The sequence below is a fragment of the Drosophila elegans genome, unplaced genomic scaffold (assembly GCF_018152505.1).
Source record: "Drosophila elegans isolate 14027-0461.03 unplaced genomic scaffold, ASM1815250v1 contig_814, whole genome shotgun sequence".
Classification (NCBI taxonomy): Eukaryota; Metazoa; Arthropoda; class Insecta; order Diptera; family Drosophilidae; genus Drosophila; species Drosophila elegans.
The window spans coordinates 10,704,337-10,731,615 of NW_024546167.1; the positions used below are offsets into that span (position 1 = coordinate 10,704,337).

The 27,279-nt window shown below is 38.9% G+C and overlaps 1 protein-coding gene across 1 annotated transcript; it reads right to left on the reverse strand.

Moving 5' to 3' along the window:
• Positions 1 to 4,363: 4,363 nt before the first annotated feature.
• On the reverse strand, positions 4,364 to 4,938 carry LOC108138700 (succinate dehydrogenase assembly factor 4, mitochondrial). Its single transcript, XM_017261046.2, has one exon. The coding sequence runs from the start codon at positions 4,851 to 4,853 to the stop codon at positions 4,473 to 4,475; it is 381 nt and encodes a 126-aa protein (XP_017116535.1). The 5' UTR covers positions 4,854 to 4,938; the 3' UTR covers positions 4,364 to 4,472.
• Between the last annotated feature and the right edge of the window lie 22,341 nt (positions 4,939 to 27,279).

Here is a 27,279-nt window from a genome sequence, read left to right on the forward strand (position 1 = left end):
GTAACAGCAGCATCGGTCCACCCCAATCCACTAAGGATATTGCTCGTTAGTTAAGGTTTCTAATAAATTTGTGCAACACATTTCTTTCCTTTCGATGCTTGTTGTTCGTTCGCTCGTTCGTTCGCCGCCTTCCACTGTCGTCGCTTGTAACATTTTTATTTGATAACATATTGCATTTGCCCTTTTCACGAAATCTTTTTCCTTTCCCTGTTCCGTTTGGTATCGGATTTCGGATTTCGAGTCCTTTCCCCCGGTGTTTTGCCAGCCATTCTGGGTGGGTTTCCTCTCTAAAATATTGGCCAGAAACTCGAGCCATCGTCTGGCGTCTCAACCAGTGGAACCCAGTGGCCAAGTGATTTATGGCGTCTGTGTTGGTCATTCAACTGCATTTGATTTAGGTTGTAAATTGTTGTATATTGCGGCCATCGCGTTTTGCTTCCTGTTTATGTTTGCTCTATAAATTCAGCGCCCTTTTCCGCTTTCGCTCTTCAACATTTTTCGCTAATGAATTTATGGCAGTAAACGGCGTGGGAAGTAGTTTTAGCGTAAAGTGCAATTGTTGAAGTAAGTTTGAATTTATTTATATATTATATAGTTATTGTTCGCATAAAAAACAGAGATCCCATGAATACTTAAAGTTTAATTGGCAGTACAGAAAAAATGTTTCTTTGATCGCAATATGTTTAAGTTGAAATTCCAACAAAAATTACTAGCTTTATCATTTAATATAAGACTGCTTTAAATCCTCTCGTTGTCTTATTAAAAAAAAATAATCCATGCCACATCCAATGTCCTTAATGTCGCTCCTCTGGGAATAATAAATCTCGCCATAATTTCAAAAGTCACCCAGAGATCATTAGGGAATTTTCTCAGCTTCACTAATTTTTTGTCCACGGCTTTTTTGCGGTCATCACTGGCTTAGCGCGATGGAAGGTGTGAGTCATCTATGACAGGCGAATATTATCCTTCGGCGGGACGTGAACGAAAGTGATAAACGATGGAGAGGAAAAGTGAAAATGGGACTGAGCAAAAGGGAGAGGAAGAGGAATGCCAAAGAGCCTGACACTTGGACGTGAGCACACAAATAACACTTAACACAATAACAAACAAACTTTTCGACTAATGACAGTCCAAGTAGCAAACAATTTATCGAATGCCAGAAAGGAGCCGCACACACACACACACCATACACACATTTTCGCACTGAGAGTTCCTTTTGCCAAGTCATTAATCTTGTTTCGCTCTGGTCGATATCCAGGGGACCGGGATGCAGGGAAGTCAGCGGGAGTCGAGTTCCAATACCGAATCCCAACCATGTCGTCGTTATCCTTTCAAGCGTGAACACATGCGATTACGTCTTGGTGTGTGTCCTTGTTGTTGCCAGTTTCCGCATTTTCCTGCGCCAGGCGGCTGCCATGATTAAGTGCCATTTTGAAAAGTACTAAAATCCTGTTGGTCATGGCCCTGGACCTTCCCACCTTCCCATCTTACCGCCCTCCCACCCCCCGCCAAACTGGCAATGTCAAAGTGTCAATGATATATGTTATACGCTCCGATAAGACGCCCTCTCAGTGGGCGGAAGGTTCTGGGATGGGCGATGGATTGGGTGAGTGTGAAGAGGAAAAACGGGAAAACCCCGTGTTTCTGGGCGACCAACAAAATATTGCTAGTGAACAAAAGCCCGGCTGTTGGAATCAGTGCACGTTCACACAATAACATAATAGTTGGTCATATATTTTACCGACTTTCTACCACCACCTCCCGCTGCTTCCATTGGCATTTGTAATTTTTCTTCAATTTTCTTTCTTAGCTTTAATAGCTCTTTAAGAGCAAAATGTTAATTATTTATTTAGCCATTTATTTAAATCACATTCTTGCTAAAATATAAAATATATATGTTTTTCTTAATCACTGCATATATTTTGCGTTTTCCAAAGTTTATTGAGCATGAAGGTTAGTTAATCACACCAATTTAATTTTAGCAGTAAGTTTATTTCCGAGTTCATAAAAATGCATGCACCTTAAATTAATTTTGAGGCTAAAATTATAATTGCTGACTCACTTTGATTTATTTTATTAGTTGTTATTATAAATTGTCTTACAAAGTTCATCATTTGTATTTGCTTAAATGATTACAAAGTAATTAAAGGAAACCAATTAAATATTTTTACCTGATTAAGTTCCGGGAAAAGTACAAAACGATTTGAATATGGAAACATTAATAATATTTAAAAAGACATACGATTCAAAATTGACATTATTGAACATTATACAGCGAGTAACTTTGAGGTTTAACACGATAAATACTTGTATTTCTACTTTGCCAAGTTTGATAAATGGATCTCGTTAAAGAAATAGGGCTTAAAGCGGTAATGGAACATGAAAGTACCTAAATTGTTGAAAATTTACTTTGAAATGCACTAAGTTTAGCTTTTAAAATCAGTCGAAATTTATTTCTAGAAATTAAACAGAATCGGGACATAAATCGTTATGGTGGCTTTTTAAGACATTTTAATAACGACCTTAAATTTAGTTTAATATCCAAGAAAATGCAAAAATGTATGTTTTCGGCTCATTTTATGGGACATGTTTGTTTGAGACATGTAGATTACCCAATTCCGGAAAGAGCCCCTCACTCTGCCGTCGGTGGCGAGTTTTTGCCAGCTGTAAATGAATTCGGCAAAGGCGAAATCTCTCAAGTGGGTGCGAAACTGATCGTAAACAGGCTCTTCTGGCCATCCGTTCCCACAATTCCAAGTACTTTCGATATGATCGAGAGATCTCGGGCCGACAAGACCAAGACTGATGATCGTATGCATCGGATCGTATATATGGTATATATTGGACCAGCTCGCAGCCGAAAAAAATGAGAAGAGGCCCATGTGAGAGAGAAACGCAACCGGAAAAAATCAAAGGCAAAACAATGATCAAAGCTGTCATTACAGATCGAGGGGCGGTCTTTGATCTTGGGCCGCAATGTGGTTCAGTTGGGGGATTTAATGTTTTGTTTTTTATTTGATTTTCACTTTGTTCTATCAATCAGCGCCTACTACTTTGCGACCAAGCGGCGCAACAGGAGAGGAGCTGAGAAATGGAGATGGGTTTACGTTTTACGTTTCGTTTACGTTTACGGATCGGTTCCGTTCGGTTCGGGTTATAAAATGATCTTGGGAACATCGGTATGCGTGTGTTTTCCTTACTTTTCACGCAATAAAAACACATTAGCAACAACAAGCAACACGTTAATTTCGTTTAAAAATAAAATAGACGAAATAATTGCCGTGGCAGAGGCCTACTAATTCGGAAAATCGCATTTGATGGATGACTATGGAGGAAGTCGTCGCTTCTCGCTGTTGCCTGTCTGTTGAGCGTTGGGCAAGTTGTCGATTTGGGGAATTTTTTCGTGGATTACCAGAGTCAGCTGCTGTGTAATTCGTTTATATACATTAAAGCATTCTGTGGATTTCCTGGAATTTATGCGGAATCTATCTCTCTTTCAAGCATTTTACTTGGTTAATTTGTTGAATTGTGATTGATCTTTGATTTGGCGTTTTGCCGACGTCGGCATTTGATTGAAGGTGTAAATAGATGATGGGACTGACGGATTGTTGTTGGAAATTCCTCAGCAACTCACTCATATTGGGGGAGTTAAAGAAATGTTGTATCTCAAAAATGTTCAATAATCCATTAGTAATCAATTAGTTTGAAAGATTTACAAGCTAATATAAGCATTTCAGTAATTTCTATTTGTGTTCATTAACAAATCTATTGTAAAGCCCACAAAAATGTCAACAGACTAAGAGGCGAACCAAAACAGCTGCAAATCTTTTGTCGAAAATTTCCAACAAATTTTGTAAACCACAAAAACGTTCTTCAGGGCCTTCTTAGACGAGAAATTTATGGCATTTAAAAACCCCTTTATGTGTCTTCGTCAAACGCACTCAGGCTACAAAATTAGAAGCAGATACACCCAAACGAACAGAAGTTTTTCTAATAAAAATCACGTAAGCTGTCGCCTTAATTTCAAATGAATCGAAACGATTCGACTGAAGCACTCCAAATAATTTCAACTTAGGCACGATTCTCTGCCCCTGAACCATAAATAATCGAGGTAGAAGTAGAAGATTCGGTCGCAGCTCTCTCTCTATTCTGAGAACCCCTTTTTGGACGGGCCAAAGAAAGGGCTATCAATTTATATTTGATGGCAGGGCCATCCACAAATCCTCTCCAAAGAAACCACAAAGTAATCACACAATGAAATTTATGTAATGCCTTCGCAGAACCAGCAGCAGCAGCATTTTCCCCATCTTGATCTGGTTTCCCGGGTAGCTACGGCTACTGTAGCGCACAGTTTTCCTCGTCCATCGTCATCGGGAGTGTGACAAATGGTGAGTGCTTCTGTTGTTAACACGGCTAATAAATCAGAATTGTCCAAACAAAGGTGTCGAGGTGAAGATTTGATTCCGATTCCTCTAGAAGTCCGTGACCCGTCCCTTGCGCTCCCAGTCGCCATATCGCGTGGGTTCTGGACCCGCCTGTCCTCCGATTTCCCCCGTATGCGGATTGGTGCTGTTGGGCCAGGGCTTCAGGGGCTCCTTTTCGTGGGCCGGATGTGGTGCGCACTCGGGCAGGGTTTCCAGCGGCGCCTCCGATCGCAGCTTTTCCCGGAACTCCAGATAGCGTTTGCTTAGTTTTTCCTCTGGTTTTGGTAGCACAACCCTTTGCCTATTTGCTGGTATTTCTTCGACCTCTTCTGATTTCAAATCTTTTTCAGTATTGTGTAGGGTAGAAAGACATCTTCGTTTTAGATGATGTCTGCATTGGAAGCTCATTGATCGAAAAGCTCGTAGCATTTTGGAACTAATTTTTTGACAACGCTTAAATAAGTGTTTCGGTTTAACAGTTTTTGACCGGTTTGTAAAAAAATTTTAGATATTTTGATTAAAACAGGCTGAAAATTCATGGGTAAAACGTTAACAATTTTTTTAGAAAACAGTTTTTTTTTCTGAATCCATAATTCGGCAAAAAAATATTAAATATTAAACTCTGAATGCCACCCCTTTTCAAGAAGCGTACTGGTTTATAATATCATAAATATTGTATCCACATTTTAAAAAATTCAAGATTATTATGTTTAATATATTTATTTTAATTATTATTAAATTTGTTCGGTGAAATGATCTGTGCCTACATTTAGTTACCATTTTCTATGTTTGCTAAAAACCTCTTACTAAAAGCTGGTGCTGTTAGGAAACCAGGAAAGGATTGCTTTCCCCAATTAGTTAATTTTACAATTAAGTCATGATACGTCGCGAGATAGTCTCCCAAAGGGTTAAGCCTGTCCCATTTCGAATGGAATTAAATCCACTCTGGCCGACAATCCCAACATGCTGTCCAAACACAGTTTGACATGACTCCGGCTGACAGGCCAGATCAAATGTCTGTCTCCGTTAGGGAGCCTCAAAGTCTCGGCTCGAAGCCGTAGCAAAACGCTGGCTGAGTGGAGTGACAAGGCTGACGGAGTCTAATGACTTTCAAGCAGCTGCTGCTTCAGCGCGGCAGCGGAGATGGAGATAAACTTCCGGAAACGAGTAGCTGTCCAAGGCAGTTAGCCGGTCAGGCTGTCAAGTGAGTAGGTGCACTCAGAAAAAAGGGTAGGGAATGTCAAGGAATAATTTAAAAGAAAATGTAAGTGTAAGCTTTGGAACACATTAAGCAATTAAGCAATATTTTTACAATTTGTGATCACTATTAAGGTACAACCAAAATTTAAGCGTTAAAGAAAAATTTTATTTTGGGCTTTTTACATTGTTTAGTTTCTTTGTTGGCTCTAAATTGGTCTGAAAGAAAACCAACATTTCTTACCGCTGTTGAAAATATAATTTATATTTATTTCTTAAAGATTATTTTCTCAGTGTGTGACTAGAGCTTCCCCACCCGTTACTGTTCATTAACAATTAAAAGTGGGCAGGCAGTGTCAGCATCAGCATCTACATCTGGATCTGCATCAGTCAGGCCGTCAGATTGGCGGGCTTCATCTGGGAGGCTTCATCTGGGAACTGGGATCTGGAATCTGGGATCAGAGAATGCTCCGATCGTGTCAAGCTCGACATGAGTTGAAATCGCGCCCCAGACACCTCTCGCTGCCGCGGTGCAACTTCAAAGCGTTTTAAATATGGCTTGTGCAGGAATCATCATCATGCACAGCAGCAGCAGCAGCAGCAGCAGCTGGATTCTTCAGATCCCCCGATCTGTCGCCTGTCACTTGCATAACGTTCTCTGCAAATTTGTTCTGCAATCCAAACATCCCACTCGGAAATCCCGCCTGGGTCTTTGGGCAAAGAAAACATTAAAAGTTGCCGGCTCGCGGCTGTCAGGAGATTTGCCTTGCACTCGCTTGCATCACCGCGGTTGGTTGGTTGGTTTGCCCTGGTTTGTGCCCTGGTTTGTGGCCTGGTCTGCGCAGCTCGGAAACTTTCTCCCCTTCTCAGCTCGGAGGGATTCGCCGAGATTCTCGATTCGCTTAATTCGATCCCCACAACCCCCCTCGCGTTTTCATCTGTCAGCTGGCACTGCGGGTTGTCTACGGTCGAATTGAAACTGCTGCCTCAACGTCGGCATGACAATAATCTCGCAAATCTGTTTAAATTAAGCGAGACAAATGTTTCTTTCTGCCGGGGAATATGTGACCAAGACAACCGCCAGACAATCGGACCAGTTCTCGGGCTTACCCCCTCCCTTTTGTCCTCCTCCTGATGCGGATTTATCTCGGTTGGTCTGCGGAAGTTTCGCTTTATTACACATTGTTGCTAACAAGTAAGGAGTAATCAAGTTATGGCGGAAAAATGTTCAATAGCATTTCCTAAACCCTCTGTTGCACAAAAGAAAATTAATAATTAAAAGCAATTTGCTGTAGAATTTTGTATATCAATTTTGATTTAATTAAAATATAGTTTAAAATGTACACCTGAAATATCAAGAATTAAATGCGACATGCAGCAGAATTCTTTGTTTAATAAAAACGTTGGTTTAAATCAAAATATAGTTAAAATGTGCAAAATGACGCAATAAATGTAGCTTAAGATATTTATTTCTGGCCTAAACCTTATAAAAAAGTGAAACCAAGTATCTTGAATATTTTATAAAATAATAATAAATTATATTTTGCTGTGTACACATTTTATTTTTAATTTACGAATCTAATTAATAATGTACCATATGTCTACATTTAAACATAATTATTTTCTTGACAGCAAGCGCTCCACAAACGTTAATCGATTCACTCATTAATTTAAATTTCACATCTTCAATTGAACCTCATCAACTTTCATTATAAGCGAATCTTCATAACTTAGCGCACAAAAGCTAAAAACATTTGTATATTGCAAACAAAGAAATCGAAATTCACAATAATTAAATTAAATACGAGAGATATCGAAAAATGTTCGCTGTGTGCTGTCTTTGATCAGCCGTCAAGTGGTTTGATCGATATCCCCAATAATAAAAATCCACCGACAACTTGTCTATAATCAAAATCCCTCTGGGAATGCTGTTGGTTGTTGTCTGTTGGCTGTTGGCTGCTATTGCTACCGCTGCTGTTTTTGTGGTAGGCAAAGGCATCCATCAATCACAATGAAAAGTTTTCCCGCACCACTGACTGATCTGGCCTGCCAGATTTGGCTGCGCCCACCCATAAATTTGTTTGATCCTTTCTAGCCGGATTTTTCGGAAGAATCGAACATTTTCACACAGTAATAAAAATCTCAAACATGTTTGTAAAGTTGTTAGTGCCCTGCCTTGCCTGCCTGACTGCCCCGCCTGCCTTTTTCGATTGTAGGCGGGAGCAGAACATATAAATTAACATTTTGACTGCCAACTGGCGCGGCAAATGATCAAAGACACACTGTGCCGTCATCGTTGCGTTGATCATCGTCATCATCGGGCAGCGGTGCTCGAGAGGAGCAGCAACAGTGCGAACATCATTCCACGTTTACGATCCATCAACACGAGCCATCAAATTGTATACAAACAAACGCAGCAAAGATCAAAAGCCACAGCCACGTTACCTACACACAAAAAATCTGTGCCGCTGCTTCTCCTGCCTTATTTCGATTTTCTTTGCCGTCCATCTCTCGGCATTTCCCTCAAATTTATTCAAAATATGGTGCTTGCGGCCTCTCCACTTGGCTGCAACTGGAGAACGAGATTCTCCTTGACTTGCCCCGGTTGCATATTCATTTTGAACACACTCACCTAATTATGTGCCGACTACAATTCCCATTTCTCATGTTAATGGGTAAAATACATTCTCTCTTTCAATGCCTGGTGTATCATCATAACGATATTAATAAAGACGCTGCTGGTTCAGCGGATGATGATCAGATGTGTCGGTGGGTAATGATAATGATACTCATGGCCCATTGAGTAGCAATTAATGAAATGAAATAATGAAATAAGGTCATAGTTTCAATTTATAAATTTTCTTAAAAATTTCAAAATTGTAATTTAAATTAAGACCATAATAGAGATAATGTTCGAAAAATAGAACTACTACTGATCGAAAACAAAATTAAATTATTCGTTTAAGTCTGATCAAATCCATTTAGATCGTAACGTAATAAAAAAAGATTTCAAAAGTTTATACAAATAAAACAAAAAGCATTTTGAAACCGCATTTAAAAAATTTACAAGTTAGTTTGATCCCTCCCCAAAAAGATATGCATCACAAATCGAGAATGAAAGGCGAATAGTGAGTGTCATAACACCATTAGCCATATCAAATGTCACCAATTCGTCAGAAAGCTGTAAATTTATATGTTGCCATTTCCGGGGCAGCAGAGATTTTTCAGATTTAACGCCTGTGAGCGGCATGTCAAATTCAATTTTACCCTTAAGAGCCGAGACAACGAAGTCGGCCCAGCCACCACCAGTCAACTCGGCTCGAATGCTCTGGTCATGGCAGCCGGGCAGAGCAACCGACCCCAATAAAGTGCAATTAGCCAGATTTATGATTATCCCCTGTTATGCACAAATAATTTTTAGGCAATTCCATATACGCTCGGCGACCGTAGCACGTACGTCCAAGTCCCCGGAACGAGAATTTATAACACCAAACGTAAACAACAAAGAAGACAAATCGCTTTATTCACGGTCGCCGCAAAAACCACCCCCTCCGACCCACCCCTTTTGCCATACCTCGATTCCGAGGGGATGAGGGGTTGAGGAGGGGTCTGGAAATTATGGAGGATGTGTGTATGGTATATGTCAAGAATGGGGCGTGAGTATGAGGATGTGGCATGCCCCTGGCCACGAAAATCGAATTGGAATCTGTTCGAAATTCGATACCGCTGTGTGGCTTTTATACCAATATGAAGACAGGAGGTTGGTCTGATTATCGGTTCGATAAAATACTCGGAAACACACCCCCTGTTAGGTCAATCAGTTTAACGAAGGTGTTGATAGTTTCGGGCAGTGTTTGCATTGGTAGCTACATTTAACTAATCAAAATACCAAAATATGTTATTTGATATTATGGAAATATTAAAATACCCTTAAATATTAAAATACTTAATCTTGAAATCAAGCATTTTTCATTTCTGGGAGCTTAGAAATAATTTTAATAAGATTTATATAAGTGAAAACGATTCCAGCGTATAATAACGAAATTTTTAGACTGAAATTCTTAACACTTAGCTTAAAAATATTAATATTAATAATTATTAAAAAGAACAATAATGATAAACAAAGTTCAAACGAAATGTTAAAACCAATCGTTCTTATCTCTGAGTAAAATACAAGTTAAAAGGTAGTCGGAAATACTCCTGGGTTATATAAGCATATCCGTACAACTTACTTCCTTTCCACAAGGGGCTGGTCAACCCCTCTTAACCCTTGAACACCTCGCCAGCCCACTTTAGAAGTTATGCCTCTTTTTGGTCGTTTGGCTTGCCGGGTGATGATAAGTACTTTGGCTCAGTTGTTGTTGTTTGTACATGATATTAATTTCGCGTAAAAGGGCCCAGAAGTTTTTGTCCGCCGCCCAACGGAAAAAGGCACCCCGAGAGCTGTCAATGTCACTGGGGTGGATAGATGGATGGGCAGATGGATGGATACGGATGGATGATGGCCGCAGGGGGAGTTGGAAACACCGCCAAAGGGGCAAAATGTTGGCGGGCGTGTGCTGTCAAATTTGACAAATGTTGACAAATGGCTGGAAAATAATATTTCTGAAGCAAAAAGGGAACACACGCTCTCCAGAAGTATTAATATTATTTGCCTTCATTAGTGGGCATGTATCCCGAGGCGTCCACATCCAAATTGACAACCATTTGCACTTGTTGTGGGTTGTGGGTTCGAGTTATATTTTATTTTTTTCCTTTTTGCATAGGCCAAACTCCCTGCTCGTTGTTGTCCTGTCAAATCAATCATTGCTGGTTCAGGCAGGCTATGGTTTCAACACGGTTTTTGCACTCTTGGATTTCTGCATGTCTGTCCCCTTTTGTTATTGACATAAAGCCGGGCCATAATTTTTCATTGCCTTGCACACACGCATGACATTAATTTTGTTGACAGTTTTCTTTTATTTCACTCGGGTTTCGTACTTATTCTTTTCCCTTCTGCCTGTCAGCACGCATTTACATGTGTCAGGCGAGGTTTTTTGGCCGGGAGGGTTGGAAACCTTTTGACCAGAGCCTTTTGTCCAGGTTACGTGTGCAGATTTTGCGGTCTCACAAAATTGTGCAATTTTTTTAAGAGGTTTTGTTTGTCCTATTCAAGTTTTTGACATTTGTCATTTTGCATTTAGAGAAAGAATTATTAAAAAGAAAGGTATAAATTTCTTTATTTAATATTTCTGTTATCAACTTCTAAATGTATATTTAATAAATAAATGTACGAGTATCTTTATTAGCTTAGATATACCTTTGATATTTTAAGAGCATTCTGTATCAAGAATCTTCTATGTTCAGTGTACCTGCCAATTAGCTAAAAGACTTACAAGTAAACCAAATTGTAGCGTTTCTTATTCTTATAAATTATAACCTTTACCAACATATCGCATTTGCTCCACATTAATTATGAAGAAGACGTGGGATTTGTTTATTTCAAGATCGTTACAAGTTTGACTGTTAAGTTCGAAAACAACTCAAGTTCCATGACACACGAACAGACACCCATCTAGAAGCCAGAGGTTTAGTAGCTCCAAAAAAATCTCACCGGAATGACGGCATCCGACAGGCGACATGCATAATTTACAAGATTAACGATTCGAAAATTGATTTCAATGCCACTAAAAAAGTCGAAAATAATCTCGAATGAATAAAAAGTTTTAAGGTTTTATTGTGTTCAGCTGTTATTTATTGACAGGGTGTGTGTGGAAATGGGACACCATTTAAGTCATTTAAATTTTATAGTGAGATAATTTTACGGCCTTTCGACATCAGGTACTTAAGGGAATTCACGGGCAGTGGACTTATATGGTTTCACCTTAATGACTTCACAACAAGTTTTAGTGGCGACTCATTTGACTTTCCCTTTGTTTTTTATTTTTATTCTCCTAGTCTAATTTTTAATGACTCGCATACCGTCAGCTACCAGAATTGATTTGGGTCTCCACCACAGCCACTCAAGTTTTTTGTTTCTTTTTTATGACATTTTTAGTGCAGTTTTGTGGAAATAAAATGTATTCGTTATGACTTACCCCCTGAGACTAGAGAATAAAACCCGAAAGTAGTATCTCCTCTTCCGTTCGTCTCTGCCTGATTCGCTTTGATTTGAGTGCCCTTCGCCTGCGCCTTCTGTGTGTGTCAAAGCTTATATTTTTATTTGTTTCGACAGTAAACTTGATGTGTTTATGACACATCTTGACAGTAAGTAGCTGCTGCTGCTGCTGCTGTTTCTGCTGCCTGGCTACTGTCAGTCACTTGACCTTTTTTCATTCTTTTTTATTGGACTCGTCGTTGTACATCTCAAGCTAAGCGCCCACTTATGCCGTGGTCTCCGGCGGATCGGATCGGCGACCACCTGAATGGGCACAAAGATATAACTTGTTTCCCGCATGATTGATAGCGACTCAATTCGATTGGCGAGGGAAGGCTTCAATAGAAACAATGCGCACAAAGGAAGTTATAAATGGATGTTTGATGATGTACAATAGAGCACGAAGGTATATTTTTTCTTGTTGCCTTTGTTTTTATTTTTATACTATTTTAAATTATATTTATTATGAAAATGTATATAAAATGTTAGATATATGTAGTCCTTTTAATCAGTACAAAATGTATTAATTAAATAATAATACAATGCCAAATTAGTTGTGACTTATCTACTTGTGAAAATAAAGCTTAAGAATTAAATCTACCAACACCTTAAGAGAAGCAGACAAATTCAGCTTGTCTGCAACTCATAAAAAAATGGAAACCGCAAAATTGGAAATACATCAAAAGTTGTCGGAACCACAAAAAAAAAAAAAAACAACGCATGAACGTTACTTAAAATAAAACACATTCTAGAAACGAAATTTTAAATACCCTAAAATCTTAAATTTTAAAACATCAAACTTTCTTCGTTCATGATGAACTGTTTTTATCAGGCTTAATATATTTATATATATTTTCTTGGCAAGATATGAATAAATATTTAACTAAATTAATTTTTTTTGTACAATCACTTAAACTGATTGGCACTTAAACTCTCGCAAGAGTATCAAGCTAAGGAACAAACCCAAAAGGAACGGAACCAACAGCATATTCAATAACGAGACATGTCAAAAAGCCATCATAAACAGATGACATTTCCCATATTGAGTGGCGAAAGTAAAATTTAATAATACTACGACATCGACGACGGCCAAGTCAAAGTTGTTGTTGTTCGGGTGGCGTTATGCGGATCGTTAATAGGTGGGGGTATGGGAGACATGGAGACTTCTGCAAGGCGGCAACACGTCAACAACGAAAATTGACACGCCGACATAAACACTCGCACATGTTGTTGTCGTGGCCCCAGGTTCTGGAGGAGGCGCCCATACCCGTCTCCGCCCCCTACCCTCCGGCCACGCCCCCCTTGACTCTTGTGGCACCCCTGCCGTGTGGAATGTATAGCAAAAATGTCAATATGTTGTTCGGGCCTGTCAGGCCTGTCATGTCATGCAGCAGCACCACCGAATCGTATCTCAGTTTCAGTTTCATGGTACAGAGTTACCTGCTTATGATGGCCAGCCAAAAAATGTATACTACCGTACCTGTTCTAAGGCCATTGAATTCGGTTGTTCTTAACTGTCTGTCAGTGAAGAACATACCCAAACAAATTTTAATAAAATTAATAAATTCAGGAATTTTGAATAATATTTCCAGATATTTATGTGTCTGGTTTAGTTAAGTCAAATATTACAGTACGTAAGAGTGTGCAGCAACTATTTTCTAATAAATTCATTTTTTTCTTATCTCAATTGTGATTTTCCCAGTTGGGCCAACCTCGCTATTTCCGTCAATTTGGCCATGTTGCACTGTACTTGCTCCCCACTCTCTTTTGCCGGCAAATGCCGCCTGCATGAATGTTTGTGGCACATAATTGAAAGCTAGCTAAATTAATTTCAATGCAAAAGGCGCCAACCTCGAACCGGTTCGTTCCTCTCACTCAGAGTGCCCCGCCCACCTTTACCCCATCCGCCTTTTGCGGTGGCAACAACCGACTTTTCACACATGACTGGCTGCCTGGCTGACTGAATGACTTTGACTGGCAGCTCGTTAACCGAAGCTTACACTTAGTTAACTGATAGTTAGCGTGGGCCAGCGCTAAACATTTGCTGTTCGCATTTCTGTAATTTACATACATGTAGGAGTGACCCCAGGTCAGCGGTTCCACGACCCCACGCACGTTTATGAACTACAATAATTTTTAAGCTATAATAAGAAAGACAATAAATATAAACTATCTTTTTTAATTAAACCTTAAACTTTTTCCCATTATGTTTTTAATGAATAAATGAACCCCTTTTCTTTGCTTAGAATCAAAATTTATTAATGACTTTAATAATTATTCTAATCGACATGCTTACTCTTTTTGAAGGGGAAAAAAAGAAAGTATTTTTCCTTAAAACTATAAATTATAAATGTTTTAGGCAATGTATTCAAAAGCATTAAAATGACCAATAGTTTTCTTATAGATAAATCAAGCGCAAATATTTCATTCGAGTATTTTCTGATGAATAGCTTTTTAAATTTAATTAATGGATTCAAAAGTAATAAAATTAACAATAGTTTTCTAGCTGACATTGAATACTCTGCCCAAAAATTCAGCTGGCTAATTATTTGAATTTAATTGAGTGAACAAATAAACCGGAAGAATCCCCAGGGAATCAGAACTGAAAGTCTGTTTTGAAAATGCTTTCTCTCACATATCGATCTATTGATCTGGTAATTGTCCCTATTCAAGTGAGCGGAAGTGTCGATCCATTGTAGTGATTTTTATTGTTCTTCCGTTTCAAGGAATTGGAAACGAGCCCGCCCTTCGAACTAGATGGCTACCTAACCTAGAAACCACCCTACCATACCATACCCTACTTCGTGGTCATTTAACGCTCTGTCATAATTCGTTTCCTGTTTATTCAACTACTTAAGAGTGACAGAGACTTTTGTGTCAACTAATAAACCGAAAAACGAAAGACTCGTCGTCTTGGCAAACTGAAATAAAAACGAGTCAGCAAATTTACGACCATCCTCAAAACGTGACCCTGTCCCGGGGGGTTGACCAATGTCGAAAGTACCCCATATCCATACCCATACCCGTACCCATACCCCCGATGGAAAGTACACAAACGAGTGTATCCTTATGTGTATCAGTGCCTTTAGTGCGGTACGTGTGAATAGCCTTAACGAGAGAATGTCTCCTGCCGTCGGTCGTAAAAAACAAAAGGTCCCTGTCCGCTCCGCTCCGCGTATCATCTACCATCAGGCTGGCTCGGATCGTAAAAACTAACCACCCATGGCTAAGCCCCAACGCTTTTGCTAAATGTTCGATAATTTTTGGTCGCAATTGCAGTTTTATGACATTTCATGGATCATATGTGACTCTGGCCATAAATTGTTGCAAGCTTTCTCCGCAGCAGCAGTTATCTACCATATTATGTCCTGGGGCCCGTCCTGGTCGTAAACTCCCCTATAGACGCCAACCGAGCCAAGCCAGCTGTCGTCGACTGCTCTTAATAACTATTTCTATTACACTTGGCACTCGGAGCACGAAGAAGGGGAGCAGGAGGAGGCACTGCAGGCTCTGGCAACATTTTCTACTTATCTCTGTCATGTTAAAGCCATCGATCCAAGTGTCGCAGCATAAGGACACTAACGCAGACATGAATAAATGAACACACCGCAGCCTGTGTTTCCAATTTTGACAGTGTTGATAAGTGTTTTTAAACAGGAAGATCATAGCAATAATAATATAATATAATTATATTTTTAAAAACATTTCGATCTGTATATTCCAAAGACAAGTCGTTACACGACAGATAAAGAGTTATCAGTTGAGATGACCAAAATGCCCAACTCATCTCAACTGAATTCAAGTTTAAACTGGCGCTCATAATTCTCAACTAATTTAAAATAATTTATAACGGGCGTTTGTCACATAAATCAAGACGACTATAATCCTTTTGAACGGGGCGCTGGCACAAAAGGAGCTCGACTCCATGTCACTTGAGGATTTATATCTTCCTTTTTGTATCTCTCAGCTGAGCCAGCGTAACATCGAACAGAAGCCCAAGCCCTCAAACCCCGACTCGAAGTCGGTTCCAAAGTTAAGCTGCAAGGCAGAGTCAGCATTGGGGCGGCCTCGTTTGATGTGCAAACATTATTAAAAAGCCAATAAAACATTTAAAAACAGCTTGAAATTTTTCATTGTTGAGTTGCCCCACTCGCCTTCGGTTTTTTATTTTGCTTTTGGAAATTGAAAAAGGCAAAAAACGGGGAACGAACCTCAAAGACTCGAAGACTTATTAATGCGGCAAGAACGATGCCACGGCGCAGCATCGCCGACAATTTAATATCTTTTGAATCCCTTTGAGCTTGTACCGAATGCAGAGACTTCGGCTGCGTTGCCCGCCGAGAACGGTAGCACACGAAAATGTCAACAATCAGGGAACAATCACATTTGGCCTGCTGTCAATGTGACAGCTACCAATATTTATTTTAAATCACCAACTCTCAGGCTTATGCACTGAGCAAAAATTGTCCATTGAAGCTATTAAAGAAAAATTTTATTAAGTGATGTATATTTTGATATAATTTATTGGGCCTAAAACTTTTAGAAAAAATATTTGTTTTGATTACTTTTTACATATTATTGTCAAAAAGTTGTTCATGCTAACAAATAATAAATATAAAGTCGATGTCAGTATGGGGGTTTACTTTAAACTTGTAGATTTTAGATACTAAAAATGATCAAAAATTTCGATTTGCTAAAACTGTGTGCGTTTATTTCTTTTATAAGTGCAATTTTTGTTCAGTGCTGCGGGGGGTTTACCTGATTGGTTGTTCGCCGCATCGGCGTTTATTTAGGCAGCTACTGTGTTTGTTTTTTGGCCTCCAATTTCGTTTGAATCTGCTGCTCAAGTCAGTCAGACAGTCAGTCAAAATGAAATACAAATATCTTTGACAGCTACTGTGTGTGGATCGTGACAAGGAAGGATGGGGGGTTTTTAAGGAAGAGCTCAGCCACACCGACTTTGAAGTCCGCCTGACTTGAGTTGAGTTGAGCTGAGCCGAGCTGAGTTGACTTGCCCATCATTCGTTTCATTTGGTCGTCTTTACGTTTTACTTTTTGCTTTTGTCATGTCATGTCTCGGAACTCGGCTTGAATCTCAGCTCGGCTCAATTCAGCGCGCCTCAACTCCTGACTCAGCGCGCCTCATTTCCTTTTTGGTTATTTTAGACGATGTGTGACACACATTCCTGCTGCATAAAACGGCAATACTTCAAAGGATACTCTCGACCCGACTGTCTCTTTGGGCCAGGCGTGTGTCTGTGCGGCTTTTGGTCAAACGAAACAAAGCCCAAATAAAAGGAGGCAGCCCAAAAAGACAAGAGTCACCGAAGAAATGCTCCTATGCCAATTCACAATTTGAAACAATGCACTGGCCTTGAGGCGTTTTGTTGATGTTCTCAGAATCAAATGGTCTCCTAAGACAATATTTATTGTCTTTGGCTTAATGATCTTTCATAGTTCTGGCTCGTAAAAGATTGACGGAATGAGCAATATCTGTGGGAAAATTTGTGAAGAAATTTACAAGAAAGAAATATATTTTATAAATTTGTTTCCAATTTTGAATCTGTTTCAATTTCATAAATACCTTTAAACGTATCTTGCATTGTTTTGCCACATTAACAAGCTATCCACACCCAACAAATTAATTTATACATTTCTTCATATATACATAGTATATACATATTTGAATATGTATGGATGGCCAATCAAATATCACTCATGCGCCGTATGAATAATTCATCCAATTGAAGAGGTAACCCCAAAAAGTGGAGAGAGGAAAACAGCATTGCCAATGCAAATGCCCATAAATTTATACAATTACAAAATATTAAAACAAAATTATGGTTAATAATTTTCGTCGCGTATGAAGCAAAAACAAAGCGAACTTTTATTTGTATTTTATATGCAAAATATAAACAAAGACTCAAAACGAAAGTAACGAAATGAAACGCATGAGGAAAGGTAAATAGTGCCGACAAAGTGGTCGCTGGCTGATCATTTCATATATCAAAAGACCATAAAAAAGAAACGGGCTCGTTATGAAGGTATATTTTAAAAGAGTTCAGACGCAGCGATACTCTTTAACATAAACTCTTTAAAGTATAAACTATTTTTTTACACACTTTTTATTGGTCTAACTAAAAGCATATTAAAATGCAGTCTACCTTAAAACAAATCTATTTCCTTAAATAATGGAGACTGTTTTAACTGCGTTAAAATACTTTATCAAGCCAAAAATATGTATTATTTGTGAACATACAAGCTCGACGAAAACCGAATACACTCTGGGGCTAATGGGTACCTCATTTATTTCTATGCACGCGGTAAGAGCTCGAATGAAACGAGACCCCCATAAAGAGTGCCAACGTTTTCATAGTGTTTTAAATAGTTTACGATTATTGCAGGGCATCCAAGCCAACCGACAGCCAAACTAATGCCAATGGGTTGTGATTAGTAAACTGTCTGCTGCTTTGAACTCGCCCGACACTTTTCGGGTTTTGTTTAGGGCCTCGAACTGAGGTTTTCCGATGCATTTTTAATTAGGGTCCGCAGACAGAAGTCCAAAGTGTTGATAATCATGGAATTTATCACCTGTGAACCGAGCCTCGTTACCGACCAATCAATTAAAGGTGCCCTATCTTTTTCTATTTTTCACTCAACCATAAAAACTAAACATGTTTTTTTTTGGAAAGCTGAAACTTAAAGCCAGACTAAAAGATTCATTTCAACTGCCACCGCCTCATCATCATCATCGTAATCAACGTTTTGCGACGAGCTGCCATTTCACGTCACGTCAATCACATCATTTCCACATCACAGGCTTTTCTCGAGCCCAAAATTGGTGGTTGTTATGAAGTGTACACAATTCGAAGTTATCGCTAATTGGAGTCCCACTTGAACGGTCGAACAGTCTAATTGTGTTTGAGCACGTGAATAAGAGCACTTTTGGGTGGGACCTCACTTTCAAGGACAACTAAATATAACATAATAATAATAATAACATTTATTTGGATATAATTAAAATTTAAAAGTAAAATGATAATAAAGATATTTTTAGATCAGTTAAGTTAAATTTTTATTAAACCTCTAAAGTAATTCGAATTTTTAGGTTGTAGGTAAGATTTCCTACCACCGTAAATCCTTTTTACACAAAGAAAAACGCATTTTTAAAAGAATTTGCCTTTAAAATGTTTAAATAACTCAATTCGGACCACAATCCACTTAAACATCAATAGAACTTGGATCAATTTGCGAAAAAGAGGGAATTTGTCAAGTATTTCGTGAATGTTTTCCTGTAACATGGTTACCTTTTGGTAGATGAAATAAAAGAATGTTCAAATTAAATCCTTCAATCTTTGGAGTAAAGAAAAGTAAAAAGTAAAGCGCATTTTTGCTTTTAAGCAATTTCCGCACTCACACACTCTTGAGGGCACTCCAGAAGGGCTCGAAATGGGATTTTCTTTTCAAATTTTTTTCCAGTTGCCAACAACAAATGCAATCAAAAATCTGCAAGTGCCTGGCTGCAGCCCTTGAGTTAATGATATACACTCACTTCAAAAGGAGTGGTGTGTGTGAGAGTGTGCGTGTGTGGAAGGGGTTGCGCCATTATCTGGGCACTAAAGGGGATTTCCCTTTTTGCCCCTCACCACGCTTTATTTGGTTTGAGGCAACATTGTGTCAAGTTTAAAAATTGCAAAGAAAGCAAAGCCATTGAGTAGAGCCCATTCAGAATCAGCTGAAGAACCCGATTTGGGTTGCGCACCCCTTGACGGATAATGCAAACACTCTCGTGAAACTCGCGCGGGCTTGATAAGGGTAAAAACGTATCCGGATAGCTCGGTTTTCAATGACTGACAACCTTTCTTCTGCGCTGAATTGCAACTGTGAAAACAATTAAACCCTAGACATGAAAATATTTGCCCTCTCCATCTGCCCTATAGTGATGTAATAAATCCCTTAATGCTTCAGCTGACTGACTGAGCCGAAGGCACTTCAAGTGTCAACCAGTAGATACTTTGATGCCTGGCTGGTTAACAACCCTTGCGAAGGGCTTGATGATATCCTCACTTATCCGATAAAACTGTTAGCTATTTAATTCGTATTAGAACGCGACGGGGAACTGCGATTTTACGCTCCCGCTGATCTATGTGAGAAGTTCCCATGATCACAGCCTCAAACTGTCACTTCCGAGTTGATCTCTGAACTTCCTAGAAATCTCCTCCGCTCGTGTGTCTAAGAATTGGCCAAGATCAATAAATTAGAAAGAACCTTGAGACCCTCAACCGTTTGTCAACAGCAAGGTAGTCAAAAAAACAGCGGGGTTTCACAGAATCCCAAGACGAGAGACGCGACTTCAAAGGACCGACTTCTTCGACAGCCCAAAAAGGGAACCGAATCCAGGTTCCCAGTTTCCAGTTCCCAATTCATTCATATACACATTTCTGCACACGGCGATTGGACAAACATAAATGTGCAAATATTTTCACTCACCCAAATTTCTTCATAATTTTTGCGGCACTTTTTTTCTCGATTTCTTTTTTGCGTCCTTTTGTAGGACAATGTGGTCAACAATGGATAATGACCACTGTGCGTGCCCAAAGGCATATTAATGGGATTTATCTGGCCGCCGGCTTGTTCCAGTGAAATATAAACAAGTTGAATTTCCCATTGAGGTGTAAAGGTGTTTTTTTCGGCTTTGTCAAACAAAACAGAAGCGGTAGATATTTTTGATGTTTTTATAGCCAGGTGATGACTTTGTAAAACTGTGCTTTCTATAGTCATGTAAACTGTAACAAAATGTTTCAAAATCATTTTAAATAATTTGCTTTTTAATTAAATATTATTATTATATATCAGACTCATGTTAATGACATTCTGATGATACATGGGTTAAGGTAGACTTTACAATAGTTTTAAATTTTGTATCAAATTATTGTATTAAATGTATAACTAGACACAAGTTAATTTCCTTATTTTCCGATTTCCCCGCCCAGTGTCAAATGCAGGCCGCGAAGCGAAAAATGAGGGAAATTGGAGGGAATGGTAAGGAGCTGCAGCTAACTGACATTTGACTGTCAGATGCTGTTGGCTCTCATTCGTTAATGTCAGAGGCAAGAGTTAATCTCGCGTGCATTTCAAAACAGCGCAGACAGACGGGGGCAGAGGGGGAAGAGAAGCCAGGGGGCTGAAGTGGGTTGGGCAAAGAAAGAGGGCCAAAAGCTGGGAAGTCAAGGTAGCAACTGGTCTTCGGGCTGAACTGTAATCAAGGTTGGGCTTTTGCACTGCACTTCCTACGCGCCTTTTCCTTCATTTCTGACACGAAACAGAATCAACAGGAGCAACAGCAGGAACGATTGGTAAGGATAAGCCCAAAAAACATAACATTATACATTAAAAAACTTCGTTATCTGTCCTTAAAATAATATATAGAAATGAATCCTGTTTTATTAGTAAGATTATGAATTAATTATTTTTATTTAATGGAGAAGACAATTTTATTGATATAATTTCTGCTGTTTCAAAAATAAATTTAATTGCAGAATTTCTCACAGTTTCTCTCAGTGCTTTTTGGAATGAGTGACTGACTGACGTGCTGGCAACTGGCAAGCAAAAGCTGCAGCAGGACCATCGGCTGATGGATGGCTGAAAAGCAATGAGAGAGGGAGTTGCGATATCCAGAAAGAAAGAGACAGGGAAACGAAGAAAGAAAGAGACAGGAACAAGCAGAGGAAGAGGGAGAGAGACAGATGGAACGCCTGCAGAATGTATGAATGACATGGCAAGCATGTGCCCGCCCGGATGATGATTCGGAATCCCAGTTGGAATTGAGACTCGAAAATGGACCTGCTGCTCTTTCAGAGCTTGCACTGGTAATCGTAGAACGGTCAAGGGGGCACTGTCGGGTATTTGGGGCTGTGCAGCGCGTGATAAGTTGCCCGGGCACTCAGTGTGGCCAACTGAACTGCAACTGTCCGTCAGCGGCATTTGCATATGACTCGTATTTGCTTTGGGCCCCAGGATTGCTTTATGAATTATACACAATGGCCAGACATACCCACAATCATGGATGCAAGCAGAGAAAAAATGCTGATTTTGATACTTCGTGGAATATAAATAATGTATTTTTAAAATTTAAATTCATCAAAGAATATAATTATTTATTAAGACAACTTTAAACTTTTCAATTTAAAATACGTTAACAGTTCTGAATGTGGTATAATGCGATTTTAACGCCTGTTACAATGTGAAAACATTCACAAAAGAAACTTTTTATTTTTTATTTTATTCAATAAAATTAAATAAAAATTACAACTTTTTGTTCAGTACATTAGCTGGTAATTCCTTTTCTGCTTTTCAGTTTGGTTGCACAGTTATTATGTCGCCATAAGTGACATCCATCAGCAGTTGTGTAATTTATTGACAGCAGAGTCGGCTCAATAAATGCATTACCAAAGGGTTTGCCTGTCAAATGGACATTTGAGTTAATAACAGGAATATATTGGGTTCTATTTTTTCGAACTGGTTAAAGGGTAAAGGCAGCTTGCTTAACGAAAATAATTTTTGAAACTAGGAATTTGTTGTATAACAATTAAATCTATTTACTGTGGAACAAATAGAAGCTTTGCGATTAAATAAATATCATGTCAAGTTTTAACATCGTTATTTTGTTTGGCTAAGTCTATCAAACAAAAATATAACGACAAACATTTTGGCAAGGCAAATACTAAATTTAAACACGAAGCTGACTTTGGCACGACTTTGGATCGTTTGCATTGACTTTGGCCCGTTGGCTGACTTGCCCGGAAGGGGGGCTTTGGCATATAGACCATGATATAGTGGCAAAGTAATTTGAAATGAAAATTAATGACATGCAATCAATTTTCGTAGTCGTCGTTATTTGTTATTTTGATGACTTGCCTTGCGCACACACAAACTTGGCTTCGCCCCCACTCTCGCTCATTTGTCAAGGGCGAAACAATTGGGAGCATGAAAATGAAATATGTCTGCCATGCTGGAGTAGCTTCAGTTCAGTGAGGACTGTTTGCTTTTAACCACAATATGCTTAAGTTGCGGTTATTTATTGTCTGGCATTTATAGTGCCGCAGACAGGCGCAATACTTTGCTACCCTATACTCAGATTAATATTTATCTTTTATACAGCAAAAGACTTGTTTAATAATATATATCATCTCTTCCTTAACATAAATATAATATACTAAGCGAAGTGAGAAAATACAAATTATTTATTTTAATTTAAGCATAAAGAATTCTCTCAAAACATCGAAATAAAATCTCGTGAACTTTATTTAATAACGGATAACTTAAGTCTTCTTTTTACCTGCTCCTTTTCCTTACTTATTTTCGAATGCTTCACATAGATCACAGAACTCAAAAAAATATATAAGACAATCAATATCTGAATGATACTATTCTATATTAACTAGCCTTTTGAATTTATATTTTCATGTGTCAAGCCCTCCTGATTCGTATCGACGTATTTCGACCGCATTTTTTATTCCGGCTGTCAACGCCAAAAGTTCAAGCTGATCAGCCCCTCTCGTGACCCCTCACCTCGTTCAATCACTCTCCTTTTTTTTTGGGTGACTGACATGAGCTTACGTTTTTACCGTCGTACCCCTGCCATTGCAATCCGGCTGATTGATGGGCGACAGCAAAAAAGTTGGCACTTGCTTTGCAGTGTGTTGTGCCCGAATCCCCAAAACCACCCACTCACCCACCCAAACGCCCAGCTATCCACAATTCGGGCCAGTTTTCCTCGGAAAAGGGGATCCAAACACTAGCCGAAATAAGTCATCGCGTGCAGAGCTGCCATCAAGCCAAAGCCAAGATTGATTAGTTATTGAAAAGACATCAGCTGGGGGAGTTGCGCAACTAGGAATAAACACCAATTGATACCCTGCCATTGACAGTTCTCAGATGGAACCCCATTTAAGGTTTACCCTTTTCTTGAATCAATTTTAAAATTCGAACACAGTTTCCAGATTAAGGACCATTTTAGGTGTACGCTTTTTTGACTTCTAATTTTAATCATACACTATTTTATATGCAAACACTAGATTTGTAATATTTCATTTGTAGCAAGTGTTGTTAATTTCATTTACTTTCTAAATAAATATAAATATAAATATTTTAAAAAATTCTAAATATAATTCTCTCTGTGTAATCACTTTGGTGTCTTTCCAAATAAGTCATAATGATTTTTGATCGATGCGTCCCAGTCCGAGGACGTCGGCGGATCATTAACAAAAATGAAACTTCCCGGGGAAACCATCCAATTCCGCCCTCCCCCACCGATTATGGAGCCTTCCTCGATTCCCTGCGCATAATCATTTTCAATAAATAATTTTTTCCTTTGGCCCGAACTTCCACTCTTTGTGGTTGGTGTTTTTCGGCGCTTTTTTTTTTGTCGGTTGGCATAATGACAGCATGACAGGATAAATTACTGCCAAATGAATGAGGCAAAATATGTCTTAAGCGACACACTCGCACACAAACTCACGCAGACAGCCACGCCCACTTGGCGCTGCCAAAAGCCAAACATCAAAAATTGTTTTCCCTCTTTTTTGTTGTGTAATTTACCACCAAACAGTGATGGGATAGGGGCGTAGTGTGGTGGAAAGGGGGCGTGGCAGGGGATAGGGGGGTAAGAGAGGCGAGGAAAGGCAACGCCCGCATGGGTAAAATTAATAGGCATAATAATTTTTTGACAGCACACCCAAGGATAACGCAGGCAACTCATCAGAGTCCTTCGCATGCGGTGGTAGTAAATTTTTTTCCTACCCCCGTCGGAGTTGGGGAATACGTTGAGTGACAGGCAGGTTGATGATAAATGATGTCGCTGATGTTGGTCCGGGTTGTGCCCCGCCAACTTGCCTCATGCCACGTCATGGAGGCAATCATTTGGGGGTTCCCGTTCCCGTTCCCCCATCCCACACACCGAAAATCCCCTGCTCCCCCGATCCCCTTTTTTCTGACAGAGACAGTCGTCGTCGTCGCCTGATTACTTTGATGACGTTGCCACATATTTGTGTGTTCTCCCTCCTTCATCCCAACGCCCAGGAATGAAATTCATAATATTTTGTGCACTCTCACTTTACGCTTCAATAGAAAGTGACACTCGGGTATATTAACTAATGGAAACGTTTTACTTGAAAATTAAAAAACATATATTAAACTAACAAAATTCTATATTTTTCAATGCATTGTATTACTACAATTTAAAGTAACTTTTTAAGTTACAGTGTATATGCATTTCAATGACAACATCGCCCTTTTCGTAGATTTTTCGGAATAATAAGTTTGGCTTTATTGTTCTCAAAATTGATAAAATATTGAATACAATAATAACAAAATAAAAAATTATAACTACAATTTCCTTTTTCAAGTTTCATTTTAATAAAGTTAGAGTATACAAACAAGGAAACGGAATGTGTTCCTTAAAATTCTAGACTTTTCTTGATGATTCTCTTGTTTTCTATATTTTAGCTCGGCAAATAAAGTTGAATAATTAATTGATGAAATATTTTGGTGCGTGTGTCGCTTTGACATTGAATAATTGCTTTCCATTTGACCAAAACCACTGACGTGGCCATCCCGCTCTTTTGCTGTTATCTACTCGGAAAAAACGTACGAGCCTAGAAAAACATAAAGACGGGAGTCTATATGATAAGTGCAAAGTCATCAGGATCTAATCTATCAGTGGCGATGTGTCAATTTAAAGTGTGAGAAAATTGCTGGCAATGATGAATGATGATGACGGTACATATCGCAATGAAAAGAAAAAGTAATTAGTGCGACTCAATGATGTGTGGACTCTTCAATTTCAAGGTAGAATTTGTTTATACATTTAAGTTAAAAGAAAAAAAAAGAAGTATGACAATAGTTAAATAATGGCTTCTCCACAATAAAAACATAATTTTAAATTTCAGAAGCTTATTAAAATCCCATTCGTCTATACACTAAAGTTAATAAAATAATACACCTACTTAGTTCAATTGCTGTGAAAATAATGTGAAAATGACGACAAATACTTGTGGTGCAATTAGGATTGTGTCAGCAGTAAATGCACATAAAATGTGCTTTTAATTGCGTGTTACCATTAATTTCGTTGTTGGCTAAATGGAATGACTATTGTTGATAATTGAGCGATTTTAAAAAGGCCAGGAATGTAGATTACGTATACGCAGTAGTATATGTAATTAACTTAACTCTTTATAAAAACCGAATAGAACCAATTGCAATTGTGGAATTGCTGACCGTGGCATAGAAATTGAAATCAACACCCATACAATGGATTCTGAACCTGAAATGGCTCATAAATAAAACAATTGAGTTAAGTCATAAATCAAACACTTAATACAATAGTTTCCGCTTTTATTATTATGTGTTCGCTTTCAACTTCCCAACTACGCTGTGCACTCGCATAAAATAGCCATAAATTAAAATAACAGTAAAATAAACCACTGAGTGCGGAGTAATACAGTCCAAAGGAGTGCTACAGTACCATACTGCCGTGTATAAGTATATGGGATGGGGTTGTGTGTGGCCCATTGTGAGGCGGCCTAAGCTCGCAAATTAGCATACAAACTGTCTGGCAGAAAATTCGCCATTGAAAGAGACCAGGTGAGTCGCACGATAATATTAATATGTACCTCACTTAATCATAAATGCCCGGCGACATGCGAGACCCCTTCGTTTTCCCCCCGATATGAAAAGCAATTGATGTATGGTAGGTACTGCCAACTGCCAACGGCCAACTGCCAACCAGTTATTCGTTGTATTTGTTTTTGTTTTTGTTATTCCTTACTGAAAGCTCAGCAGGCAGACATTTGGAATTGGGCGGCTCAGCTCGGTTCCAACAAGTTGCATGTCGCTAACTAGTTAATAATAATGCTTTGGACAAAAAGTGGCAACCTGTATGACGTGACGCATTGCATGACATGCAAGTGGCCAGTGGGGCGGAGTAGGGTAGCCTTTTGCCACCCAAACGATACGATACTTAGACCCAGATCGAGACCGGGCCAAGCACAGCCAAACCGAACCAAACCGAAACTAAGCCAAATTAGAAGCTTTTCATTTTTTCTTGGGTTATTTATGACCGGCACTTTTCGAGTCAATTCAGCCAAGCGTTAATCGTCGTTTGACTCGTTTTGCCCGTAGGCCCAACAATGCGCATAACTTGGCTTACACTAAGCAACAAACTAAAAAAAATTAAAAATAAAATTAAATGTTAAAAAAATAATATGTTCGAAATTATATTTTCAAAATCAAATATTAGGGTTATTATAATTTATACATAGCGCGTAAATGAAATTTCTTCAGTGAATTTCTTCTTTTTTTTTTAATATTTCAAAACTGTGTATAGACCCACAACTTCTCTATGGTTTGAAAATGTGATTGTATTTCCTGTTGTCCAGTGAAAGAAGTAACTTCAGTTGCCCAACTCCGCCGAATGGAACTGGGACGGAGAGGCGGCACTTTGTCGCATTGTCGTCTACGTGG

Coding starts and splice junctions, on each gene's coding strand:
- LOC108138700 (XM_017261046.2), bottom strand. CDS start 4,853: ATGCTACGAGCTTTTCGATCAATGAGCTTCCAATGCAGACATCATCTA.